This window comes from Hibiscus syriacus, unplaced genomic scaffold (genome assembly GCF_006381635.1).
Source record: "Hibiscus syriacus cultivar Baekdansim isolate YM2019G1 unplaced genomic scaffold, ASM638163v2 tig00110159_pilon, whole genome shotgun sequence".
NCBI lineage: Eukaryota > Viridiplantae > Streptophyta > Magnoliopsida > Malvales > Malvaceae > Hibiscus > Hibiscus syriacus.
Genome location: NW_024062607.1, coordinates 1,641,408 through 1,665,168, shown reverse-complemented (window position 1 = coordinate 1,665,168; position 23,761 = coordinate 1,641,408). Strand labels below are relative to the sequence as shown.

General features: G+C 32.5%; 2 protein-coding genes and 1 pseudogene across 2 annotated transcripts; 1 reads left to right on the top strand and 2 right to left on the bottom strand.

Annotated features, from left to right (window-relative positions):
* Positions 1–1,074: 1,074 nt before the first annotated feature.
* LOC120216189 (myb-related protein 308-like) lies at positions 1,075–1,876 on the bottom strand. The gene is made up of 2 exons (XM_039213682.1): positions 1,525–1,876; positions 1,075–1,438 (listed from the first exon to the last, which is right to left on the bottom strand). The coding sequence occupies exons 1-2, from the start codon at positions 1,794–1,796 to the stop codon at positions 1,165–1,167; spliced, it is 546 nt and encodes a 181-aa protein (XP_039069613.1). The 5' UTR covers positions 1,797–1,876; the 3' UTR covers positions 1,075–1,164.
* A 12,663-nt stretch (positions 1,877–14,539) lies between these two features.
* On the top strand, positions 14,540–16,422 carry LOC120216195 (annotated as a pseudogene).
* Positions 16,423–16,805: 383 nt separating this feature from the next.
* LOC120216192 (probable L-ascorbate peroxidase 3) lies at positions 16,806–18,424 on the bottom strand. The gene is made up of 9 exons (XM_039213686.1): positions 18,278–18,424; positions 18,053–18,177; positions 17,915–17,964; positions 17,762–17,827; positions 17,616–17,664; positions 17,447–17,529; positions 17,267–17,346; positions 17,088–17,193; positions 16,806–16,999 (listed from the first exon to the last, which is right to left on the bottom strand). The coding sequence occupies exons 1-9, from the start codon at positions 18,394–18,396 to the stop codon at positions 16,829–16,831; spliced, it is 849 nt and encodes a 282-aa protein (XP_039069617.1). The 5' UTR covers positions 18,397–18,424; the 3' UTR covers positions 16,806–16,828.
* Between the last annotated feature and the right edge of the window lie 5,337 nt (positions 18,425–23,761).

The following is a 23,761-nucleotide window of genomic DNA, read 5'->3' as shown; positions in this document are numbered from 1 at the left end:
CTGGTCTTTACCCCTATAGCAGGCGTTACATATTGAAATATACCAGCATCGATGGTCTTTTTTTTTTTCTCTTGTACGAGTACGAGATCTTGCCTGTTTCTAATAATATAGGTCGAGTTATATTTAGAGTTGTTATATCTCTTCCGGACTCCTTCCATAATTGATTCATCTGGTGATTAAATCCTCCAGAATAATATAGGAGACCTTTGAAAGATTTCCTCCGTCAACTTATGAACTTTGAGGTTTTCATCTTCTCTCAAGTTCATATCACATGCTAAAACTAAATCTACTGTCAAAAAATCATATTTATTCAATCTATGAACCTACAAATACAATCATGATCCTAGATCGGGCATCGGTGATAAAGGTCACCATAAAAACACTTAGCCAAGACTGAGAAAGGAACTTCTCGAGTTCTCTTACACACTCTTCAGATCTTTTAGACTGGACGTTATTGATTGTTTATAACTTTATCATTGACTGTTGATTACAGTTTTATGTTCAAATCAGAAAAGATGAACAGACTATTATCGCCACAACCCAAATATTACTATCAACCAGAGTTAAATCAAATTAAGGAACAAAACTCTTAGAACACCATATTTTCGTTCACAATATAATTAAATTTAACACATGTCATCTATGGATAACTAAAGTTCCCTTCTTTGCATGCATATTAATTATAGTTAGGAGTTAGGACACTTGTTGGGATAATGAAGATAGTGATTAAACAAAAGAGCAGAGACAAGTTCTACAAGATAGGGTTTTATTCCTTGGATGCAGCCAGCAGCCAGCAGCTGGCACAATAATTGTGTGGTAGGTAGAACTGTCTAATGCGGTAGGTAGAATCGTCTAACATGCTAGCAAATTAGCAATGAATATTGAAGCTCTCTTCGCCTCTTTCACTCCCCTTTCTCCCTCTTCACTAAGAGACTTCACGTACTCTTTCCATATCGCTCATTAATTGCACCAAAAAGAAAAGCTTTCTTCTTTTCAAATGAAAATAGCCAATGATCTTCAAGAACACAGGTTTTATCAAAGATATGAATATGTCATTGAACCATTTCCAGTTATGATAAAAGCCTATTGTTAATATAAAAACCAGAGGGGAACTATCGAAATTTAAAACTTAGAACTATTTGTACTATGATTTTGCTATCATAGTCATGTACTTGAAGAGGGAAGGCTTATTCGCAGCTCAAGACTCAATTCCGGACACTTTTCTTCTTCTGGTTTGTTCTGGTTATTGCAACTAAGTTCATCATGGATCTTCGTATCTTCTCTAAGAACAATCGTCGATGAGACATGTTCATTGATGGATCGATGTGTTGTGGGGTCTATACCTTTAGTCAGCATCATCCTCTTTATGTGTGTATTCCAGTGATTCTTGATCTCGTTATCTGTTCTTCCCGGTAACCTCGATGCTATCTTCGACCACCTTTCAGCAACAAAGATACAAATTTTAGCGAAGGCCTGAGGCATGAAATTGAAGAAACGATATAAATAATGGTCCCTGAAACTTACTTGTTACCGAGACGGTTATGTAGCTTAATGATGATGTCGTCTTCTTCATCGGTGAAGTTACCTCGCTTAACATCGGGTCTTAGATAGTTAATCCATCGGAGACGGCAACTCTTGCCGCAACGAAGTAGGCCGGCGGCTTTCGGTAGCGATCTCCAACAACCCTGACCGTGAGCTTGGATGTAAGCTATTAAGCGCTCGTCTTCTTCCCTAGCCCATGCTCCTTTGTTTGTGTGACCTTTCTCACAACAAGGAGTCCTTCCCATTTGCTTCATGTACTAAGACTTCGGCTCCACTAACACTTTTGACAAATGGTTTTTATATTGTTGCTGGGGGACTTCTAAGAAGTTTTGGAAAACAAAAAGGGTACACGTAATATACTCCTAATCTATCTATATCATCCGGACTCAACTGTAAGTATGAATATAAATACTTCATATAAATTTTTGAATAATATCGACTTTTGCATCTAATTTATTATATTTCTCTAAACTCCTAATTTTTTTTAATTCGTCACATTAAATTTATTGAAACTGTCAGTTCTCCACCAGTTAAGGTCTTTAGACAAATTTCTCGTCCTGCCAGAACCTCCAACTAGCTTACATCCTCTGTGTACACACTTCTAATCAATTACAATGCATAAACAATACCTCTTGACAGACTCTTCTGACACATCATAATGAATTGATCCAAAGACTAACAAATTCGCATAATATATTAGTCTACAAATAAGAATGATGACCCTACGACTGATATACACTAAAATTTGAGATAAATACCCCAATAAAAACATATGAAGGGGTTGAAACCCTCACAACCTCCCTATCATCTTCTTCATTCTTCATGACCAATTATCTGCAACACAAAAATATTGACCCACGATCATTCTCTTAGATTTCTGCTCAAACTAGAAAAAGGTGAATTATCAACTGTGGGCCAGCTAAATTTGTTACTGACAACAAATTTATATTCATTAATTTCATGAGATGACATCTTCAACCCTAATTTAAGCCATCTCTTTGCTACTTCGTATTGTTAGATAGAATGGAGTAAAGGGGATGCATGTGGTTGGTGTAGTCTAGTAAAAGAAGAAGCAAAACCTAGTGATATGGTAGGATTTTTCTGGTACGACTAGGTTGAAGTCATTAACTGCTGCTTAATGTAAGTGGGTAAAACATAACAGATGAAGCCGAAGGTGAACACGTATATGTGTATATTTTATGGAATAGGTTAGGAGTGAAACATATGGAACTCAACAAACACAAATCGCTGTAACAAGACGACAATGGAGAGTTTGAAAGGCGTACCCCTACTCATTAAAACAAAAACATGAGACGATATTCAAACCCCATCACTGTCCACTTGGACCAAGATTTATGGTCGAAAACCAAGCAAGAACGAATCATATTTATTTATATGATCTTATCGATTTAGGGGATAAGAAAGGTTGGAATTAGGGAGGAGATTTTCATTGCTTGCATCAGCAATCAATGTCTAGGGCTATTTTTTTTCTTTCCCTTCTGGTTCTAAGAATTTATTTTGACTAATCCGAACCGATATTTGATTTTTGTGAGTGAGTTTCATTGTAGGAATTTTTTGTATATATAAGGACTCAAACTCAAGACTTTACTTAAATAATATCAAACTGCTTATCACTTGAACCAACCTTGTTGATATGCTATTATCTTCTTTTATTTTCAAGATTTGTATTTGAAAGTAAAATGAAAATAACTAGATATAAATAAATGTTGAATGTAATGATAAGATATATTATATTTATGAAAAAATTAGATTAAAATTTTAAGGATAACATTGTTGAGAGAAATAATCATAAATTTTGAACATAATATTTATATTTAAAAATGTTTCATTTAAGACATGAACTTTAACTATTGATATATCCACCTGACGACAAAAGTTACAATTAAAAAATAAAATGACGTTTATATTGGCAAAATTCACGAGATAATGCTCTCAAAAAATTTTTCACGAAATAATGCTCTCACCAGATTAATTGCTGAAATAGGGTGATCTCTACAGTGTCCATGCAGGTCGCCAGTCGCTCTGGGCAACCAAGGAGGTCGCCATAATGTCCCCGCGAGCTGTGGTGAGCTGCTGCAGTTTGCATGCGTGTAGGTCGCCATGCACGCCCAATGGAGGTCGCCATGTATGCCGGGCGACCTATAAGGTCGCCATATGATCCCGGCGACCAAACTAGCGAGATTCCTACCGCCTGCTCCCCTCATGCTCGCCTGCTCCCCGATGCTCCCATGCAGCTTTAATCGCTGCATTATTGCAGCATCATTTTCGTTGCTTCATGCAGTATCATTTGTTGCTTCATGCAACAATTATTGTTGCGTTGAATGATAACAACTGCTTATGATGTCTTCAATTATTATTGCATGAATTGAAGCAGCCGACCTTTAAATATATAGGGTATGATATGGGGTTAACAAAGCATAAGAAAGAAAGGGAGAAGAGTGTCGAGAGAAAGGAAAGGAAAAAAAGGAAGAAGAAGAAAGGGAGGCAAACATCGAGGTAATTTTGTTTATTTTATTTAAATCGGTTTATTATTTTAAATTATTAGTTTGTTAGTTTAGGGTTTAGGGTAAAACAAAAATTTAGTTAATTAGTTTGTTAGTTTAAGTTATATTATTGTTAGTTTAAGTTATATCATACATAAATAAAAAATTATTTAATTAGTTTGTTTGATAGTTATATATTAAAAATAATTAATTAGTTTGTTTGTTAGTCGTTAGTTATATATAAAAAATATTTAATTAGTTTGTAGATAGTTAAAAAATTAAGTTATATTTGTTTGTTGAATTTATATTATATAAAAAATTAGTTAATTAGTTTATTAGTAGTTTAAGTTATATTATAATTAAAAAATAGTTTATTAGTTTAAGTTATATAAAAGAATAGTTTATTAGTTGATTAAGGGCGCGTTTAAGTTATATTTTAAAAAGTTTAGTTTGTTAGTTTATTAGTTTATAAGTTATTATATAAAAAAAATTTGTTAGTTAGTTTATATTAAATGATTTTATAAATATTGTTGTTTAATATTTTTTACAGATTCATTCCAATGGCTGACCAAATTTCACTGCTGAGACTTGACAATGAACATATTTCAACTCATTTGGGAATAATGGTGAATAAAATATTTGTTTAATGAATTATAATTAATAAATATTTGAATATTATTTTATGATTGTGATAAATTTTTTGAATTATTTAATTGTTGGAGGACGAGCAGTGAGTCTTTCGTCATCGGCTACATAATCTGCCTAAGCCACACCGATTGATAGAAGAAAACTTGTAACATGCTGGATTTTGGTATGTAACATTTGTGCGAGAATACAAGTTGGTCCCAGGTTTGATCAGTGCGTTGATTGAACGTTGGAGACCATAAACGCACACATTTCATTTGTCGTGTGGAGAATGTACGATAACTCTGGAGAATATGGCAATACAACTTGGGGTCCAAACAAATAGGATACCGGTGGTAATGACACATGAGTACAATAATGTGGCACAACTTTGCAGTGTGTTTCTTGGGAAAACGTCTGTACCACCAGAGTGTAAAGGGTGGCGTGTGAGGTTGTCATGGTTGAAGAATCAATTTCAGCTCCAACCAAATAGTACGGAGTAAGAAATTATATATGCAACACGAGCATATATATTACAGTTAATTGGGGGAATTTTGATGCCGGATAAATCCGGTAGTTATGTTCACACTCATTATCTTCTTTTTTTAAGAAATTTGTGAATAGTAGGCATTATAGCTGAGGATCGACGATATTGGCGTTCTTGTATCATGAGATGTACAAGGCGTCATTAGTCGTGAATGATAATAATACAACAGAAATCGGTGGATGTCTGCTGCTACAATCATGTTCTTGGCATAGACTTCCATTTTTGATACTGATTAGTCGGACTGCGGTTGACTTTCCACTTACTTGAAGGTAATATGAATTCTCTATTTTAATATAAAATATTAATTATAAATTATTTATTTTGATTAAAAATATTGAACAAAATGACCATATTTTTGTTTTGATTGATATACAGCTAGAGGCATAAAATTGAAGGCACGGGGTTGATGCACAACAATATTAAAGAGTTCAGGCTGAAGATCGACATTAAGGGCAAAAAGGAGGTATGTATAATCTATTATCATTAATTATTATTTAAATTAACTATATTATTTGATTTAAATCAATTTTATTGTTATTTTAATTTTATAGTTTAATTGGAGACCATACATAGATGAAGAAATTTTGGCGTTGGTGCCACACGATGTTTTTGATGGGTTTCAATATTGGTGTGTTGTTACACCATTGATCAATTTTGCTTTTGTTGAGATCCAATTTGCGGATAGAGTGCTGAGGTAATTCGGCTTCCACCAACCTATTCCGCAGAGTCCATGGGATCATGACCTCCTCCAAAACTTAGATGGTCGTCGTCAGGTGAATTGGGTTGAGACGCATGACCATCTACACAGATTTGATGGTTACCGTAAAGAAAAGGTGAATTGGGTTGAGAAGAATGCAACCTACATTAATGCTTGGAACAATAGGGCTTCATTCATGCCAACTTTTGACCCCATTCAAGACGATGACTTTAATTTTGAGACTTCAGCTTACCTTGATTATTTTTGAGATAATGGAAAGCCGTTCTTGACAACAATGGTATAGAGGCGATAGTTTTTGAGGTTTAAGAAAAGATTTGGTAAAGCTGAATACTCTCTACCGAGTGGGAGTGGGAGTTTATCTCAACAACTTGAAGCGGAAATAACTGATGTGGATAATAGCGCACCATAACCGTTCAGCGATGCTGGATCGTTGCATCACGCATTTGATGATTTTGATGCCCAGACATACGTACCAGAGTTTGTGCAGCCTGAGGCACCCATCTACTCTCCCATGTTTGAGTCGATGTATGACTTTGACCAAATGACATCTATGATGTCAAATACCAGTATTTGTCAGTCAACGTTTGCAAGTGGGATGGAATCACAAACTAGTGGAATGACAGTTGAAATGCCCCCAATGAATGAGGAGGATGGGTACCATACTCCTGAGCAACCATAACGGCCACAACGCATCAGACGTCCGCCCCGACATTATCATTCAACAACACCCCGCATCGACAACAATTGTAAACTCATTTGTTACTTGTTACAAATTAAATATTGAAATTAGACTATTTTTTATTTTTTAAACATAAATTATGTATTTAGAGTTTTTTAACCTTAACTTAAAAACTTTAATTTCAATTTAAAATAAACTTTAAGTTGCAAATGTTAAATATTATTAAAACTTAAATATTATAATATTAAATATGCATGTCTCTACGTTAGATGTAAAAAATATAAATTCGACATATTTATAAAGATAAATTCGACTAGTTATAAATTCAACAATTTATGAATTCGATTTAAATTGAATAAAGTGATTTCGACTAGTAATCTTAAATTAAATGATTTAAATATTGAAATTAAATATTATTATTCCATAACTATTAGTAATCATTATTAAATCATTAGTATCAAATCATTATAATAGTTTCATTATTACTAATCATTATTAAATCATTAGTATCAAATCATTAAATATTACTAATAAATCATTACTATCAAATCATTAAATATTAATAATAAATTATTATTACTAATCAATACTAAATCATTAATATCAAATCATTAAATATTAATAATAAATCATTATTAGTAATCATTACTAAATCATTAGTATCAAATCATTAAATAGCTAGAAATCATTAATAAATTCGACTATTTATAAATATAAATTCGAATAGTCCACACTTGTGAAGATAAGTAATTCAACTTCAATTCGAAGATCTAATAATTTAAGAACAAAAATTACATAAATTTCCTTGCAAAAATAAGTTCATTATTACAAAATCAACTATATAAATACATAGAAATACATATTAATAATATTTAAATTTAATTTAAATTGAATTGAATAAATTATATTTAAATATTTAATAATAATTAAATGATTATTATTAATCATTATTAATGATTAAAATATTATTATAATTTTATTATTACTAATCATTACTAAATCATTATTAAATCATTATTTTTAAATCATTACTAAATCAAATCATATCATTATTATAAACCAAACTAGTGTTCCATGGATGGGTATTAGTTATGTAACGAAAATAGGGTTAATTACACCACACGTCCATTATTATAAATTATCAACAAAAATTATTATTTCATAATTATTAGTAATAATTATTAAATCATTAGTATCAAATCATTATTATAATTTCATTATTATTAATCATTACTATCAAATCATTAAATATTAATAATAAATCATTATTAGTAATCATAACTAAATCATTACTATCAAATCATTAAATATTAATAATAAATCATTATTAGTAATCATGACTAAATCATTACTATCAAATAATTAAATATTAATAATAAATTATTACTATCAAATCATTACTAAATCTATGATTTTTATATAATTAACTAATATGAAATATGCACGTCTCTACGAAAAATGTCAAAAAAATAATTTCGACATATTTATAATGATAAATTTGACTATTATAATCATTATTATAATTTTAGTAGTCATTAGTAAATCATTAGTATGAAATTATTATTTTAATTTTATTATTACTAATCATTACTAAATCATTAGTATCAAATCATTAAATATTAATAATAAATCATCATTAATAATCATTACTAAATGATATTATTACTAAATCATTAAATATAAAATCATTAAAAATAAAATCATTATTAATTCATTAGTACATAAATAAAATCATTAAATCATTATTATAAAACATAAATTAAACTTCAATTCGAAGATCTAATAATTTAAGAACAGAAATTACATAAATTTCCTTGCAATAATAGGTTCATTATTACATAATTCAAACATATATGATTACTAATGATGATGCCTATATCTTGGTAAATTAGGACAATTGTTTTTTGAATGGCCTTCACCCCTATATAATCCGCATCTTTGCTTGACCTCTCTCTCTAGTATGGAAATCCATACTGGTATGAATACGAGTGGACTCAGGTCGACCATTTGGACTTCTGCGAAGCATTGGATTTGGCAGCCATTCGTCATTATCCTTTTTGGGCCAATATGATTCATTCGGGATCTGTCTGAACGCATAGTTGTAGACATTTAATATCCTATGTAGGTGAAATCATTCATCAACATAAGTGTATGCACTTACACCAGCATACATACATGCAATGACTGCAGGAGCACATGGATATTTCTATGCCTGAAAACGACCACAATCACACCATTTGTGTCGTAAATCAACTCTAAATGTTTGGTCTTCTTCTCCGACGTTACGGCGTATGCACGACACAACAAAAGTATGACCAACTCGGTCGAAATTATGAACAACCATTGATGTTGCCAATCGCTCATTTGCTTCCATTGATTCCACCACTGTAGGAGCCCAAGTTTTACCTCTATTTATGAGACTCTCAATTTCCTTGCCTTTATCGGACCAAACCTTAGCTAACCTAAAGTACGTCTCTTTCACCACACTCGCTATTGGGAGATGACGTGTACCTTTTAGTACTGAATTAATGGTCTTAACAAGGTTTGTGGTCATATGTTCATATCGCCGACCTTTATCGTATGCTTGCAACCATTTTTCCCGCGATATTTTTGAAGCCCACTTCCAAACACGCTGATCATCGTAATATACCTTCAAATTCTCCAATCTCTTGTCAAAATTTGGTTGGCGTAGTTCGTATCCTGTTTCATAATATATTATGCTAAACCGCAATTAAAAAAACCACCTAAAAAATGCACAAATATTGAAAATAAAGCTTACCCGTGCTGACTATCTCGCTATGAATGTGTGCGTTATGAAACTGGTCGATACTATTCTTACCCATATGACAGATATAAAATGTCAGATATGCATACGGAGGTATCAAACGACTTCCTGGTCGTTCAATTGCAGCCAAAACACTCGTTCCTCTATCGAATATCAAGCAAACTCCATCTTCATGAACGACATATTGACGTAGATTGGTCAGAAAAAAATCCCAAGCCTCTATTGTCTCTCTCTCAACAATGACGAATGCAATTGGGAAGATATTTTGCTCACCATCTTGCACAACTGCCATCAAGAGTACATACATATATTGACCATACAGCCACGTACCATCTACTTGGATCATACGTTTGCAAAATGGAAATCCTTCAATACATGCCTTGAATGCCCAAAATAGTTTATAGAATATTTTCTTCCCTGGCACAAGTTGACCTTCTTTGTCATATACAAACATGGTTTGAGACTTCACTATGCTTCCTGGGATAAATCGCTTCATTGCTTGTAGCAAATGTGGTAGCTCATTGTACGATCTATCCCAATCTCTATACGTCAACTTCATTGCCTTCATCTTCGCATTCCACACCTTGCCATATTTTACTTGATATCTAAATTGTTTTCGAATAGATGCAGCTAACACTGAATAAGATATCCTTGGATCATTTTCAACCATCGTCTTCACGTATTCACATATTACATCGGAGTCCAATAGTCGGTGGTCTTGTTCGATGGAGTTTCGCAAACATGTGTGAGGACCATTGTACCTCGCGATGACCTAAGCATCGTGCCTTTTAATTTTCAACACTCTGATCTTCCACTTGCACTCTGGGCCATATTTTACACACTTCGAGTATAGGGTTTTCTGGTTTGACTCTGCAACATGGACATCAACATGGAATTTGATGCAATACTCTTTAATCGCCAGCATAGCTTCATTTTTTCCCTCTGAATTGCACCCCAACTGAAAATTCACCAGAATTATCGAATGATTTAGCCATTTGGTATGGAGGTAAATATGGCATGTCTGGGAATTCATGTGCCCTCATCGCATCATAATTTATCTCGTACATATGAAGAGTAGCTTCATACGGTGTCAGAACTTCATCAATGCCCAAGTCAATTGCACCTCTACCGGAAAAATTATCGTCTTCGCCCAAAACGGGTTCTTCGGTTTCTTCATCTTCGCTTGAATCATCATGAATTTCTCCTCATCGATTTTCAGCATCAATATCAACAGTCAATTCCGAATGGTGTATGTTTCTCGTCTCATACTCTGCTGCAGATGTCCCTCCGACTTCATTTCCACTTTCTAATAGTGGCATAAAACTGTTCGGGAACCTGTATGTTGGGTCCTCAAACTCACTATCGAAAGCCATTTTAGATGGATTTTGAGCTACACTTCTTGATGACCCAGGAACATCACATATGTTACGCACATCAACAAATAACTCAATAACTGCTATATTGGTTGACTCATGTAATCCAATCATTGTTCTAATATCACCATTTTCTTCAAGTGGAACTGCAACATATCTGATTGGGTTGGGACATATCATAAATATGTACCTCAAACCATCAACTGCAACTCGAATTTTTCTTTATATCTTTTGCTTCATTTCTATAAATGTGATGTTTTTTTAACATCATATTTATTGGTTTTTCAGACTGAAAAACAACTCCGACCTCATTTTCTATAATCTGTCCATTATAATGGACAATCGTGAAAAAGTTGTTACTCATTTTCTCTACAAATAAAAATATATATAAAAATTTAGATTAAAAAATTTAGATAAGATAATTTCATAAATCATTAAATAAATAAATAAAATATAATATACTATTATATTAACGATAAAATAAAATTTGTTATTTAACTTGATTGTTTGATTACTAATAATGATTTAATAATTATTATTGATATAATGATTTGATATTTAATGATTTAATAATAATATAATTTAGTAATGATTACTAATAATTATTTATTATAAATATTTAATGATTTAGATTTGATACTAATCATTTAGGTGGTGTTTGTTTTTACTGTGTAAGGTCTGCAAAGCTCTTATGTCTGCGCCGCGTAGACCACGCGCAGACATTGGGCTTCGCAGACTATTTTTTTTTAGAAGAAAGAAGCTCTTTTAACGTCTACGCGTGGTCTGCGCGGCGCAGACGTGGCCTTTTGTCTGCAGACGTCTTCTAATCTCTTCAAAGAGGTTTTATATTTAATTTTATATTATATTTGATTTTAATTTTAATATTAATTTTTAAATATTTAATTTTTAATATTATATTATAGATATTAATTTTAATATTAATATTTTAAATAAATTAAATATTAATTTTTTAATATTATATTATAGATATTTAATTTTATATCATATAAATTATTTTATATATTATTAAAATTTTATATTTATTTTAATTATTTTGATTTAAGTTTAAATATAATATTTTTTTGGATTTGTTATTTTTAAATTATATTTAAACTTTTTATACAAAATGTAAGTATTTAAACCACATTGCTTAATAAAAAATGATTTCATTGTTTGATAATTAAGATTTTAAAATATAAAAATTTATAAATTATGTTTTTAAAATTTTAAAATATAATCACAATTAAATAAAAAAATAATCATAAAATATTTTAAAAATTAAAAAATATTTTCTAAAAATATCATATAATTATAAAAATAAATTATGAATATATATTTAAAAAAATTAAAAGTATTACATAATTGCATATTTAAAAAAATCATATAATTTAATGATCATTTATAAATTTTATTCTATAAAACTTATAAAAATAATAATACATGTGATTATGTGAGACTTATAATAGAATTAATAAGGTGGTGTTTGTTTTTCTAAAACATTTATTATTGTAGTTGTATGAATTATTTAAATTTCAATATTGTAAAAGTAAAATTATTTAAATCTCAGTATTGCAAAACTCTTTTAAGTTTAAAAAATCAGTTTATTTATATTTCAGTTTATTTTAGCAGTCTGCAGACGTTAAAAAACAAACAGTCTTCTTCTTGCAGACTGCAGACTTTTGATCCACCTCTTCTGCTGCAGATGCCTGAAGATGTAGTCCGCAGACTGCAAACCTTTTACCTCTGCAAAAACAAACATCACCTTAGTAATGATTACTAATAATAATGATTAGTTTGAAAATATTTTTATTTTTTAAATATAAAACAAATTTGTTAATTAATCAATCAAATTTGTTAAATATCAAATAAATTTTAAGATTATATTCCATTCAATTTTTACTCCATACTAATTTACACATAATCTAATCTAAATTAAACAAAATATTTTTAAAACAACAATAAATATTTTTAAACACATTATTATTTTTTTAAACTGGAATAATTTAAACATATTAATTTTTATATAATCTAATATAAACTAACTAACTAACTAATTTACATATACACAACAACAAAAAATGGAAAATAAAAAATAATAAATTACCTGCGTATTTAGGCCTTCTTCCTTTCATTTCTTTCCTTTCTTGTTTCTTTCTTCGAATCAATCTGTACATGGGCAAAAGTTGTGGAATAATGCCCTGTTCGTGTAAACAAATTTTTTCTTTAAACAAAATATTTTATACAAATTAATTTTATATAATCTAATATATTATAATAAACTAATAAACTATTTCTTTATTATAATATAACTTAGTTAAAATAACAAACTAACAAACTAATTAAACACTAATTATAACTTCAACTTCAATAAACAACCTAATATACGTTTAAACACACTAACAAATTAATTAAATAATTTTTATACATATAATAACTTTAACTAAGAAACTAATTAACTAATTTTTTTTATATAATATAATATATAACTTAAACTAACAAACTAATATAATATAACTTAAACTAACAAAATAATAATTTATACTAACAAACTAATTAACTAAATTTTAGTTTTACCCTAAACCCTAAACTAACAAACTAATAATTTCATATAATAAACTAATTTAAACAATAAAAAATTACCTCACAAATGATGTTTGAGCCTTTATCTCCCTTTCTTCTTCTTCCTTTCATTTCCTTCCTCTAGAAAATTTCCTTTCTTTCTTATGATTCTACCCTAAACCCCCCATATCCAATATATAACTCACTTTCAACCGTTGGTGAACTGCAATCAATTTGAGCGTTGAAAATGTATTCAATTTGAGCATTGAAGCAATTGATGCATGAAGCAGCTGATTTCACGTTGCAATAACGCAGCTATGATAGGTGCATGGGAGGAGCATAGGCATGCATGGGCAGGGAATCACGCATGGAGGGAGCAGCGGCAGGGAATCATACAGAAGGAGCAGGCGTGAACGCTGGTCACCGAACGTGCATGGCGACCTACCCCATGCGACGTGCATGGCGCATGCAAAGCACCACAGGTTGCACGGATGCCATGGTGACTTCATTCCTCGCCCATAGCACTTGGCGACCAACGGCAGGGACTGTAGCATTCGCCCTATCTCAGTAATTAATATGGGGAGAGGATTATCTCGTGAAATAAAGTTTCCAACAACATTATATCGTTGGTTTTGCCTTTGAAAAATGAAATAACAGATAAAATATAATTAATCAAATTAAATTAAACGAGTAATAATAAAATTACAAAGTTAAAATAATCACATTTATATTATCTCTTAGAAACTCAAGTATAAATATATACTTTAAAAACATAATTGTCAAAGTTTTTGAGAAAAATAGTTTTGAAAAATGCAAGTATAAAAAATTAAAACAAAATTTAATATAACAATTAATATAAATTAAACTATAAACTTAAATTAAAAAAGAAAAAGTTATAATTACATAAATTGAAAAGATATCCCTGGTCTGTATTCATACCATTAGCTCCCAACGGAGTTGAAAATAGAATATATTTGGATTCATAAGAAAAAAGTATGAAATTTAGGGGGTGAAAATGAGGAATATCCCTCCTCAAGTTTGGTTTCAAGTAAATTGTTGTAGAGTCCAACGGCTAGTACTCAAAACGGCAATCTCAACGGGCGAAAATTTCAAATATTTCCCCCCGAAAATCACCCTCTCTCTTCACTCTTCTCTAAAAGTGCTCTATTCAGTCTTCACTCTGCTCTAAAGTATCTTATTTTTCCCTTCCAACTTTCCGCGAACCTTTCTTCATAATTGATCATCATGCAAAACCTAAGTTCCTTAGGGTTTAGGCAAAGAAAACTGGTTTTCGAAAACGATGCAAGATGTGTGGAATGGTCCTCCTGGATTCAGGCCTTCTAAATCTGCCCCTACTTCTTCGGCGAAGCTTCTTGGGGTTTCGAGGACTCGGTCCGAGTCCTTCCATGCCATCCATAAAGTCCCAGTTGGTGACTCCCCTTATGTTAGAGCCAAGAATGTTCAAGTAAGCATTCTGGGTCTTGTTTTCAGTTTGTTTGTAGTATACTCAAAACCTGATTTTGTTTGTGTTTCTTTTTATGGGTATTTATTGTGTGGTCGTTTTTTATTGATTCAGCTGGTAGACAAAGATCCAGAGAGAGCGATTCCTCTGTTCTGGGCAGCCATTAATGCAGGGGATAGAGTGAATAGTGCTCTGAAGGATATGGCCATTGTGATGAAGCAACAAAATAGAGCTGAGGAAGCCATCGAAGCTATCAAATCACTGCGTAGTAGATGCTCAGATCAAGCCCAGGAATCTCTAGATAACATTCTATTAGATATCTATCAGGTCTGTTAAGCAACATAAATTAAAAAGTTATATCAAGTTGCTTCATTTTATTGGTTGTTAATGGTTCTAATTCTACATAGATGTGGAAGATTAGATGACCAAATAGCATTATTGAAGCACAAGTTGTATTTGATTCAACAAGGGCTGGCTTTCAATGGGAAACGCACCAAAACAGCCAGATCTCAAGAGAAGAAGCTCCAGGTCTTTGTGGAACAAGAAGCAATTCACTTGCTGGTAAGACTTCAAAGTTACAATTGTTTATTGTTGTTCCTTGATATGGGATTCATGTAATTATGGAAGTTTTTATGCTTTGGGATTACTTCAGGGAAACTTGGGATGGGCATTGATGTAGCAAAACAATCATGTCGAAGCCAAAGATGCCTATCGGCGGGCGCTTTTGATTGCTCATGATAATAACAAGATGTGTAATCTGGCTATTTGTTTGATGAAACAAGGTAGAATCACAGAGACTAAAGAAACTTCGCGGAGTGAAGTCGGCCGTGGTCGATGGACCGAGAGGGGTTGAATCGCATCTCAAGGCCTATGAGAGGTCACAACAGATGTTCAAGTACCTTGAGTCAGAGATGCTGAATAAGGAAGTTGATCGGGTTGAACAAAGCCAGCTCGTCGACACCTTCCTCGGTTCTTCATCGATTTACAGCCTCAGCCTTGCAGGGATACCATCAGTTTGCCTACAGCAAAAGCAGTAAAATCATTGGCACATGATGATTTTGCTGATGAGAACATCAATTCCAATGTTATGGCAAACCAGATGGTGATTCCTCAGCAGAAAAAGTGCAAAAACAGTTGCTTTTAATATCGATGCACCTCCGTTCTATTCATCAAAATTCGTGAAGGAGCCTGTTGTTGGGAATCAAATGCATGAGACCCTAAAAAGAATAAGGTCTGGGAACTCTGCTAATTGTATGAGAGTGAATGTATTGGTGGGAGACTACCACACCAAGCTTTTCTCTACTGAAATGTAGAAACCTGAGATTAAGACCAGAAGACTCTCCCGTCATATGAAGAGAAAGGAGACAAATTGGCAGATTTATTACCTTATAGCAAAGATTTTGAAGAGGCAATCATTGCTGCAGTTCTTGAACCAGGGAAGGGGACTGAAACCACAAAGATGTTTCCAAAGAAAACTGACGAAAGGCTTAAGGTTTTCCAAGATATTACTCTTTCTCTGAGTCCTAGAGCTTGACCTTGACCTTGATATAGTATCATTGTTAACTATCTTAATCTTGTTAGCTAATAAAACAAATATCAGCTAGGTGTTAAAATGGTTATAACTGAATAGGTGAGCTGGCATAACAAATAGATTCTTCTAGTATGGCATTTGTAAACAGGATAAATACAAGTTTTGTGAAAAGAAAAAGTAGCAGTGCATTTGTGATTGTTGATGTGTACAGAAAAGTTTTACAACAGAAAATTTAACAAATCTAATTTAGTTTCATAAATTGTTCTGTTATGTTGGAGATGAAGTTGTTCGCCTATTCCCCTATGCATTCAGATGATCTATTCATTTGTTACACATCCAGCAAAATAAATAATAAATTTCATCTCAGCAGTTCCAGAATTGAAAAGAGTAGTATTTTCTTTATTCCTGATGTTCCAAAGGAGCAGGAATTTTCTGCTTATTCCATATCTGGATTATTTTAATTTATAATTCTCATTTACATATGAATGTTTATAGTATTTGTAATCACTCAAAGAATCTCCTGTGAACTTCATAGTAGTGACTCAGGATTGCCACAGTTGCTGTAACAAGAACTCCCACAGCAAACTTCAAAGCTAACCTCGATGGCCAAATGAAGCCTAGCTCAGAGAGTTTCTTGTGGGAGGCTGCATAATCTCTGAAGAAAGTATCTTCATCCTGTCAATCAAAAGAATGCTCAATTCCATGTTAATAAACAGACAGTTAAACAAGTAAAATTCTTGTTCAACTTCGACTACCGACGCACCTTCGCGTAGAGCTCGACATAGCGGAGGAATTTGGGATCCTCTACTAGAGCCTTGTCCGTCGGAAGTTTCAACAGATCTGGATCTGAGTCACTCTCTAGTAGTTCCCTGATTACAGACAAGATAATATTAGCTGAATTGACATATATATAACTTTGGTGTGTGTCAATTAATGGCTTACTTGAAGTATGAATTGTCAAACTTCAAAGGATCCTTTGTCCAAGCACCCTCAAAACCTGATCTTTCAGGATGTGCTCTTCCCTGGAAAAAATTCACAACATAAATTGTTTTGTCAAATAATAATCAAACCTTATTTAAAAAGCTTTTGCTAGGTTCATAATGTAAGGCATAGACAAAGTACCAATGTATGCCCCCCTGAAAGAGCCACGATGTCCTTGTCAGACAGACCCATCCTATAAAAGATGTCCCTCAAATGTTTTGCACCTGCAACAAATTAAACCCTTTCAGAAAAAATGCAAAAGTATATATATTCATATACACCTATTCAACACCAAATTATATAATAAAACCTTGGTTGGCATCAGGAAGACGCCCTTCTTCAGGAGATACCTCTGAATCCTGACATTTTCAAAAAGATGAAAGATGTTACCTAGACTAACATAATATGATCATTAGATGGATTTGGAGCTTCAGGCGTGAACTTATGTATATATACCTTCCTGCCTGGTACAAAGTCGATAGTTGGACCTCCAGTAACCTCGACCGCGACAACTCCGGCGAGCTGTAAACACCAAAATCTAAAAGCTGAAGTTTGTGTGTATTAAAACATAATAATTAAAGGCAATGGAATGGCATAATTATAATAAACCTGGTAAAGGTCGGCATATGTAATTTGGGGATGCCTTGTCTTCACTTCTTCTGATATATACGTATAGTTAGAGACAAGTAAGATGATGAAGAAAAAAAAGCTAAAAGCAGTTCTATATGAATTCATCAAAACTCCGACCACAAAGTTCGATGGCTATTTTCAGACCACTGTTTGCACTGTGCCTCAACTCGTGATCGTGTCGGATAGAGCCATTAGGTCCCCCTATCTTCGTTTTGGAATCGTAAGTCCCAGCGTCGTGCCACCTTCAAAACACCCAAAGAAAGAGAAGACGTCATTTGCATTTGCATGTGCACTACTGCGTTTGGTTTGAGAGAAAGATTAACATAGTTTGAAGAAACGTACGCCAAGCGGAGCATGATGGGAGCGCAGTTTTTGGTAGAGATGAGAGCACGAAGGTCTCGACGAGACCTTTCAATCTCCTTCAAGTATTTGGGGTCCTTCGCTGGTACGCCGGCCATCATAGACGTTCAACAGAGATGAAGAAAATGTTTGGTGGGTTAAAGGAATGGGTGAGGAAAGTAGAGGGCCTGGGTAGAACTTATATATGCACAAGTAGAAGCCAGAAGGGGATTGTTATGAGAAAGAATCCAAGGAAAAGGATGGATTGAGGTGTTGGTTTTGGGAGCCATGGAACGAATCAAGTAAGGAACTAGTACAAGTATTATTGTCAGAAAACGAAAACCAAAGTGGGCTTATTATTAAATCGATCCAATATTTCACCCTCCTTTTCAATTAGTGCATTTTGTAAATACTATAATAAATATTTGGGTAAACGTGAAAAGTTCCTTTTATTTTCGGTTTGATCGAATTTGGTCACTAATTTAAAAATTAACATGATCCCTATCGTTATCAATTCATTTAATTTTAGTCCCTCACATTACAATCTGTTCGATTTTAATCACTTAACCATTAACTCCCATTCGATTTTAGTCCCTCAACTATGTCACATATTCGTTAAGGGCTAACGACAAAGGACTTAAACTGGACGGGCCAATATTGTTAGAGACTATTTACCATTAATTTTTAAATTAGTGATTAAAGTCGGACATACCCTAAACAAAAGGGAGTATTCCAATAGTTTACTCTAAATATTTTAATGAATCAAACAATAATATTTTATATTAAATAGTTTGATCGGAGAACATGGGATTAAACACAAGAATTGAGTTTTGTGGTTAAAATCTATTAGAGCTTCCAATATTATATTTAAAAATTTATTTTAGTCTCTATATTATAAAATATTATTTTTTTATTCCCTTCATTGTTAGTTAACTTAAATGCGAATTTGAATAATCTTTAGGTCCTCTTAATTTCTAACTTGAACAAATTAATCACTTCAAATATATTTTTGTGAAAGTTATATAAATTTTTTAAACACTTATGAGACATATATATAAATTTTTTTCTTATTCTAACTCCTTAATTTGTTTTCTTCACTTACAATACATATTACAATTAAAAGTTAATACAAAAAATTATATACTAGTTTTATACTTTTGTCTATTAAATTTTCTTAGAGTTTTTAAGATTTAGAGGGAGATTAAGGGTTTAATCCAAAAAAAATATAAAAATGTTTAAAATTCGTTAAAATTATCAAAACTATGAAAAATTATTAAAAATAGTTATATAATTTTTTTATTTTTTTAAAAAATATTTGATCATAGATGGACACATGTCATATACTGACTAAAAATATTAATATCATCATAAATTGTTTCTATTTACTCACTTCTAAAATATATATTGAATAAATTATCTTTCTTTCTAGAAAAATGATCAATGTACTGTCAAGATCGGAGAAGAAAAAGGAAGATTCGATGAAAGGAAATTGAGAAATTGTCAACAAGGGTTAGGGATTACCCGTAACAAATTGGGGATTTGTTCTAAGCAATCACGTGAAGGCATGAGCTCATTAAAAGGGAGATGTTGGATTCATCTGCTGAGAAAGATAAACCCAATATGGAGGCCCAATGCACTTGATAATAAGAAATGAAGTTTGTTAAGAATAGTACAGCTAGATGTCTTTACAGTTAGATCTCAATATCTTGCAGTCAAATAAAACGTGTACCATGGATGGAAAACTTATGAAAAATGATGAATGAGAATTTTCTTTTTTAAAACCTACAATTTTTCTCTTCTTCTCACGTCTATTCCTTTACAAACCTAAGCAATAACAATTGGTATCTAGAACCTAACTTCTTGGTGAAATTTTCTTTTTGAGTATGCAAAAATGGGTTCCAAAAATGGTAGAATCGACGGAATTAGCGGCGATCTAGAAAAAGATTGAAGAACTTACCACGTTGATGACACAAGCTAAGGACGAGTCCACGCCTCCAAAATGGTGGAAGTTTCATGGAGTCAATAATGACAATCAACCAAGGATATATGAAAAAGATTTTGCGGATATTAACGAGCTTGGATGAAGAAATTCATTGTACCAGTGCTGAAAAAGAACAAGAAAACACTCCCAATGTTTATAACACTATGGAGAAGAAACCAATGATGGTAACGATGATAAATGATAAAATGAGGTTTTCTTATAAACTTGAAAAAAACATGACTCCTTGGATTTCAACTAGATAATATTCAAGCTACTCAACAACTTCAACAAACTGAGCAATAAGTGGGGGACAACAGCAGTAGCAAACTCAACCTTGGGGGAAACATGGAAAGCAACATGGATTTTATCAAACCTCAAGACCTTTATTTCTCAATCTTAAGGTCAAGCTACTAGTGTTTGAAGGAAATAATCCTAGAGGTTGGATATAAAAATGCCACAATTTTTTTTCTTTATATGGGGTTCAAAATTATCTAAAGGTTGAAGTGGTTGTGATGCATCTATCTGCTCAAGCAAAGACATGGTTTGACACTTATATCATGCAGAAATATCGGGTAGAATGGCACTAGTTTGAATCATACGTATGTCATAGATTTAATGATTTGTCTTTTCCAGACATTATAGAAGAACTCACCAAGCTTACACAGCGAGGTTCAGTTGAGGAATACCTTGATCATTTTGAAGAGATGCAACCACACATGTTGATGTAAAACCCTACACTTGGTGAGGCCTTCTTTATTTCTATCTTTATTAGTGGGTTAAAGGAGGAATTGAAACACTTGTTGAAGCTTTTAGACAAGGTAAATTGTATTAGTTGTCTATGGAATTCGATACAAAGAGACATAAACCATATTATAAATCATTACCTAACAATAACCCCTTAAGTTACTCTAGACCTCCACTCCTGCCTACGCCTCCGAAACCAAATTTTGCTCCTTAGCCAAAACCACCTCTCTTGAACTTTATGTGGAAAAAAATTATGTTTTAAATTTGGTGAAAAGTTTTCACCTTGCCATCAATGTAAATAAAGACAGTTGAACATGATGACAGAAGAAGATAATGGAGAAACTACATAGATTATTACAGAGGATATAACACAACAAGTGGCTACTGAAGAATGGAACTTAAAAATATCCATTAATGCTATTATTGGTTCTATAGGCCATAATATATTGAGGATTCAAGGAACTATTTATAACAAACCCCTAAGTATTCTAATCGATTATGGCAATACACATATTTTCATAATACAAAAGTGGGCTGAGGAAGGTATGAATATGGTTCCTACATACCCCTTAACTATTACAGTGGAAAATTAACAGAAGTTGCATAGCCAAGCTAAATGTCACGATGTTAGTTTGATGATGGAATGACATATTTTGCTCATGATTTTCGAGTACTAGAATTGGGGGGTTCTAATATGATGTTGGGAGTTGATTGGATGAAGATATTTAGTCCTATTCTAATGGACTTCAACCATATGACTATGAGTTTTCACAAAAGAGGAATTGAAATTGTAATACATAGAAATCATACATCGGGCTCGCTACAACAAATTTTAGGTGCAACTTTTCTGAAAATGACAGCTGATGACCCTACACTATTAGGGCATATTTTAATGTTATCTATGGATGGTCCTACATCTTCTACTCCCCCTAAATTGGAACCATTATTGCATCACTACAGTTCTATTTTTGAAGAACCAATAAGGTTACCTCCACCTAGGACATATGATCATGTAATTATTCTAAAACAGGCTTCACCCATGTTAATTTGAGATCCTACAAGTTTGCACACCATCAAAAAGAAGATGTGGAGAAACAAATAGCACATATGCTATCTTCCTCTATCATACAACCAAGCAAAAGTATATTTGCTTCACCATGCCTACTTATTAAGATTTAAAGGGGAGGATGCATTTGGAACCAGTACTGGCATTACCAAATTTTTCAAAACTCTTTTGTTTAGAAACAGATGCGAGTTCAAGAGGGATAGGTACGGTTTTGTCTCAAGAAGGTCAACCAATTGCTTATTTAAACAAAGTATTAGCCCAAAGCATTCTAATTTGTCTATTTATGAGATAGAATACTTGGTTATTCTTTTGACAATTTCAAAATGGCGAAACTACTTAGAAGGGGGATAATTTGTAATTAAAATAAACCACGAGCCCTTGAAGTACCTCATTTAGCATAAGCTTAAAACTACTATTCAAAAGAGATACCTTACTAATCTTCTAAGATTAAACTATACTATTCAGTATAGAAAGGGAAAGACAAATGTCGTGGCTAATGCCCTTTCAAGACATTGGGAAGATAAAGGCCAATGTCATGATAGGAGTAATTACCTTCATAACTAGTTGGGTAAAAGAAGTGGAAGATAGTTATAAAATAGATTCTCTCACTTAATAATGGATAGATGTGTTGGCAGTAACTTCTAATATTGTTGGTAATTGGAAATATACTAAAGGAATTCTCAAGTACAATGGTAGGGTGTACATTTGAACTACATGTAGTCTTTGACTACAAATTATGAAGACCCTCATGATTCTCCTTAGAGTGGTCACTCTGGTATTTAGGCAACATATCATAGAATTAAGTCCCACGTTATTGGCCAAGACTTAAAAATATGGTGGCTACTTATTTTCAGTAGTGTACTATTTGTAAACAAATTAAGGTGGAACATGTGCCTAAACTTGGGCTATTACAACCACTCCCTATTCCAAATCAGGCTTGGGAAATAATCACGATGGGTTTCATAAAAATACTTCCCACCTCATTTCATAAGAACTGTATCCTAGTAGTGGTGGATAAATTTACCAAGTATAGTCATTTTTTGGTTTCCTCACACCCTTACACAGCTATGGATATAGCTAAACTTTACCTAGACAATATCTACAAGCTATATGGCCAGCCTAAAGTGGCCATTTTTTTTACAGGGATAAGACCCTCACCAGTGCCTTATGGAAGGAGATGATGTAATTATTGGGGACAAACACATTATACAGTATTGCTTACCATCCAATGACATGTGGGCAAACAAAACATGTAAATCAATGTATTAAGCAATATTTATGTAACACCCCTAACCTGTACCCGACCCGGATACGATTCGAGATGTCACATTGACCTTTTAAAATAATGTTCTTACAAAATAACAAAACATTTGAACTGTTATTAAGAAAATACAATAATATACTATTAAATTATGTTTCATTATAAAAATTTAAGGCAAAAATGTTTTTATGAACAATAATATACGGTATGAACAATACCATGAACAGTAATGAACAGTACCATGAACAATGCTACAATGTACCGATGCACTGCTACAGTGTACCGATGCACAAAAACATCGAATATAAATTGTGTATCGATGTACTGCTACAGTAACTTCAGCTCAAATTATATAAAACTCATAAAAATTAAACTTTCATCACTATACATTTACCATTTACATAAATACATTTAAAACATTCCAAAACTTTATCA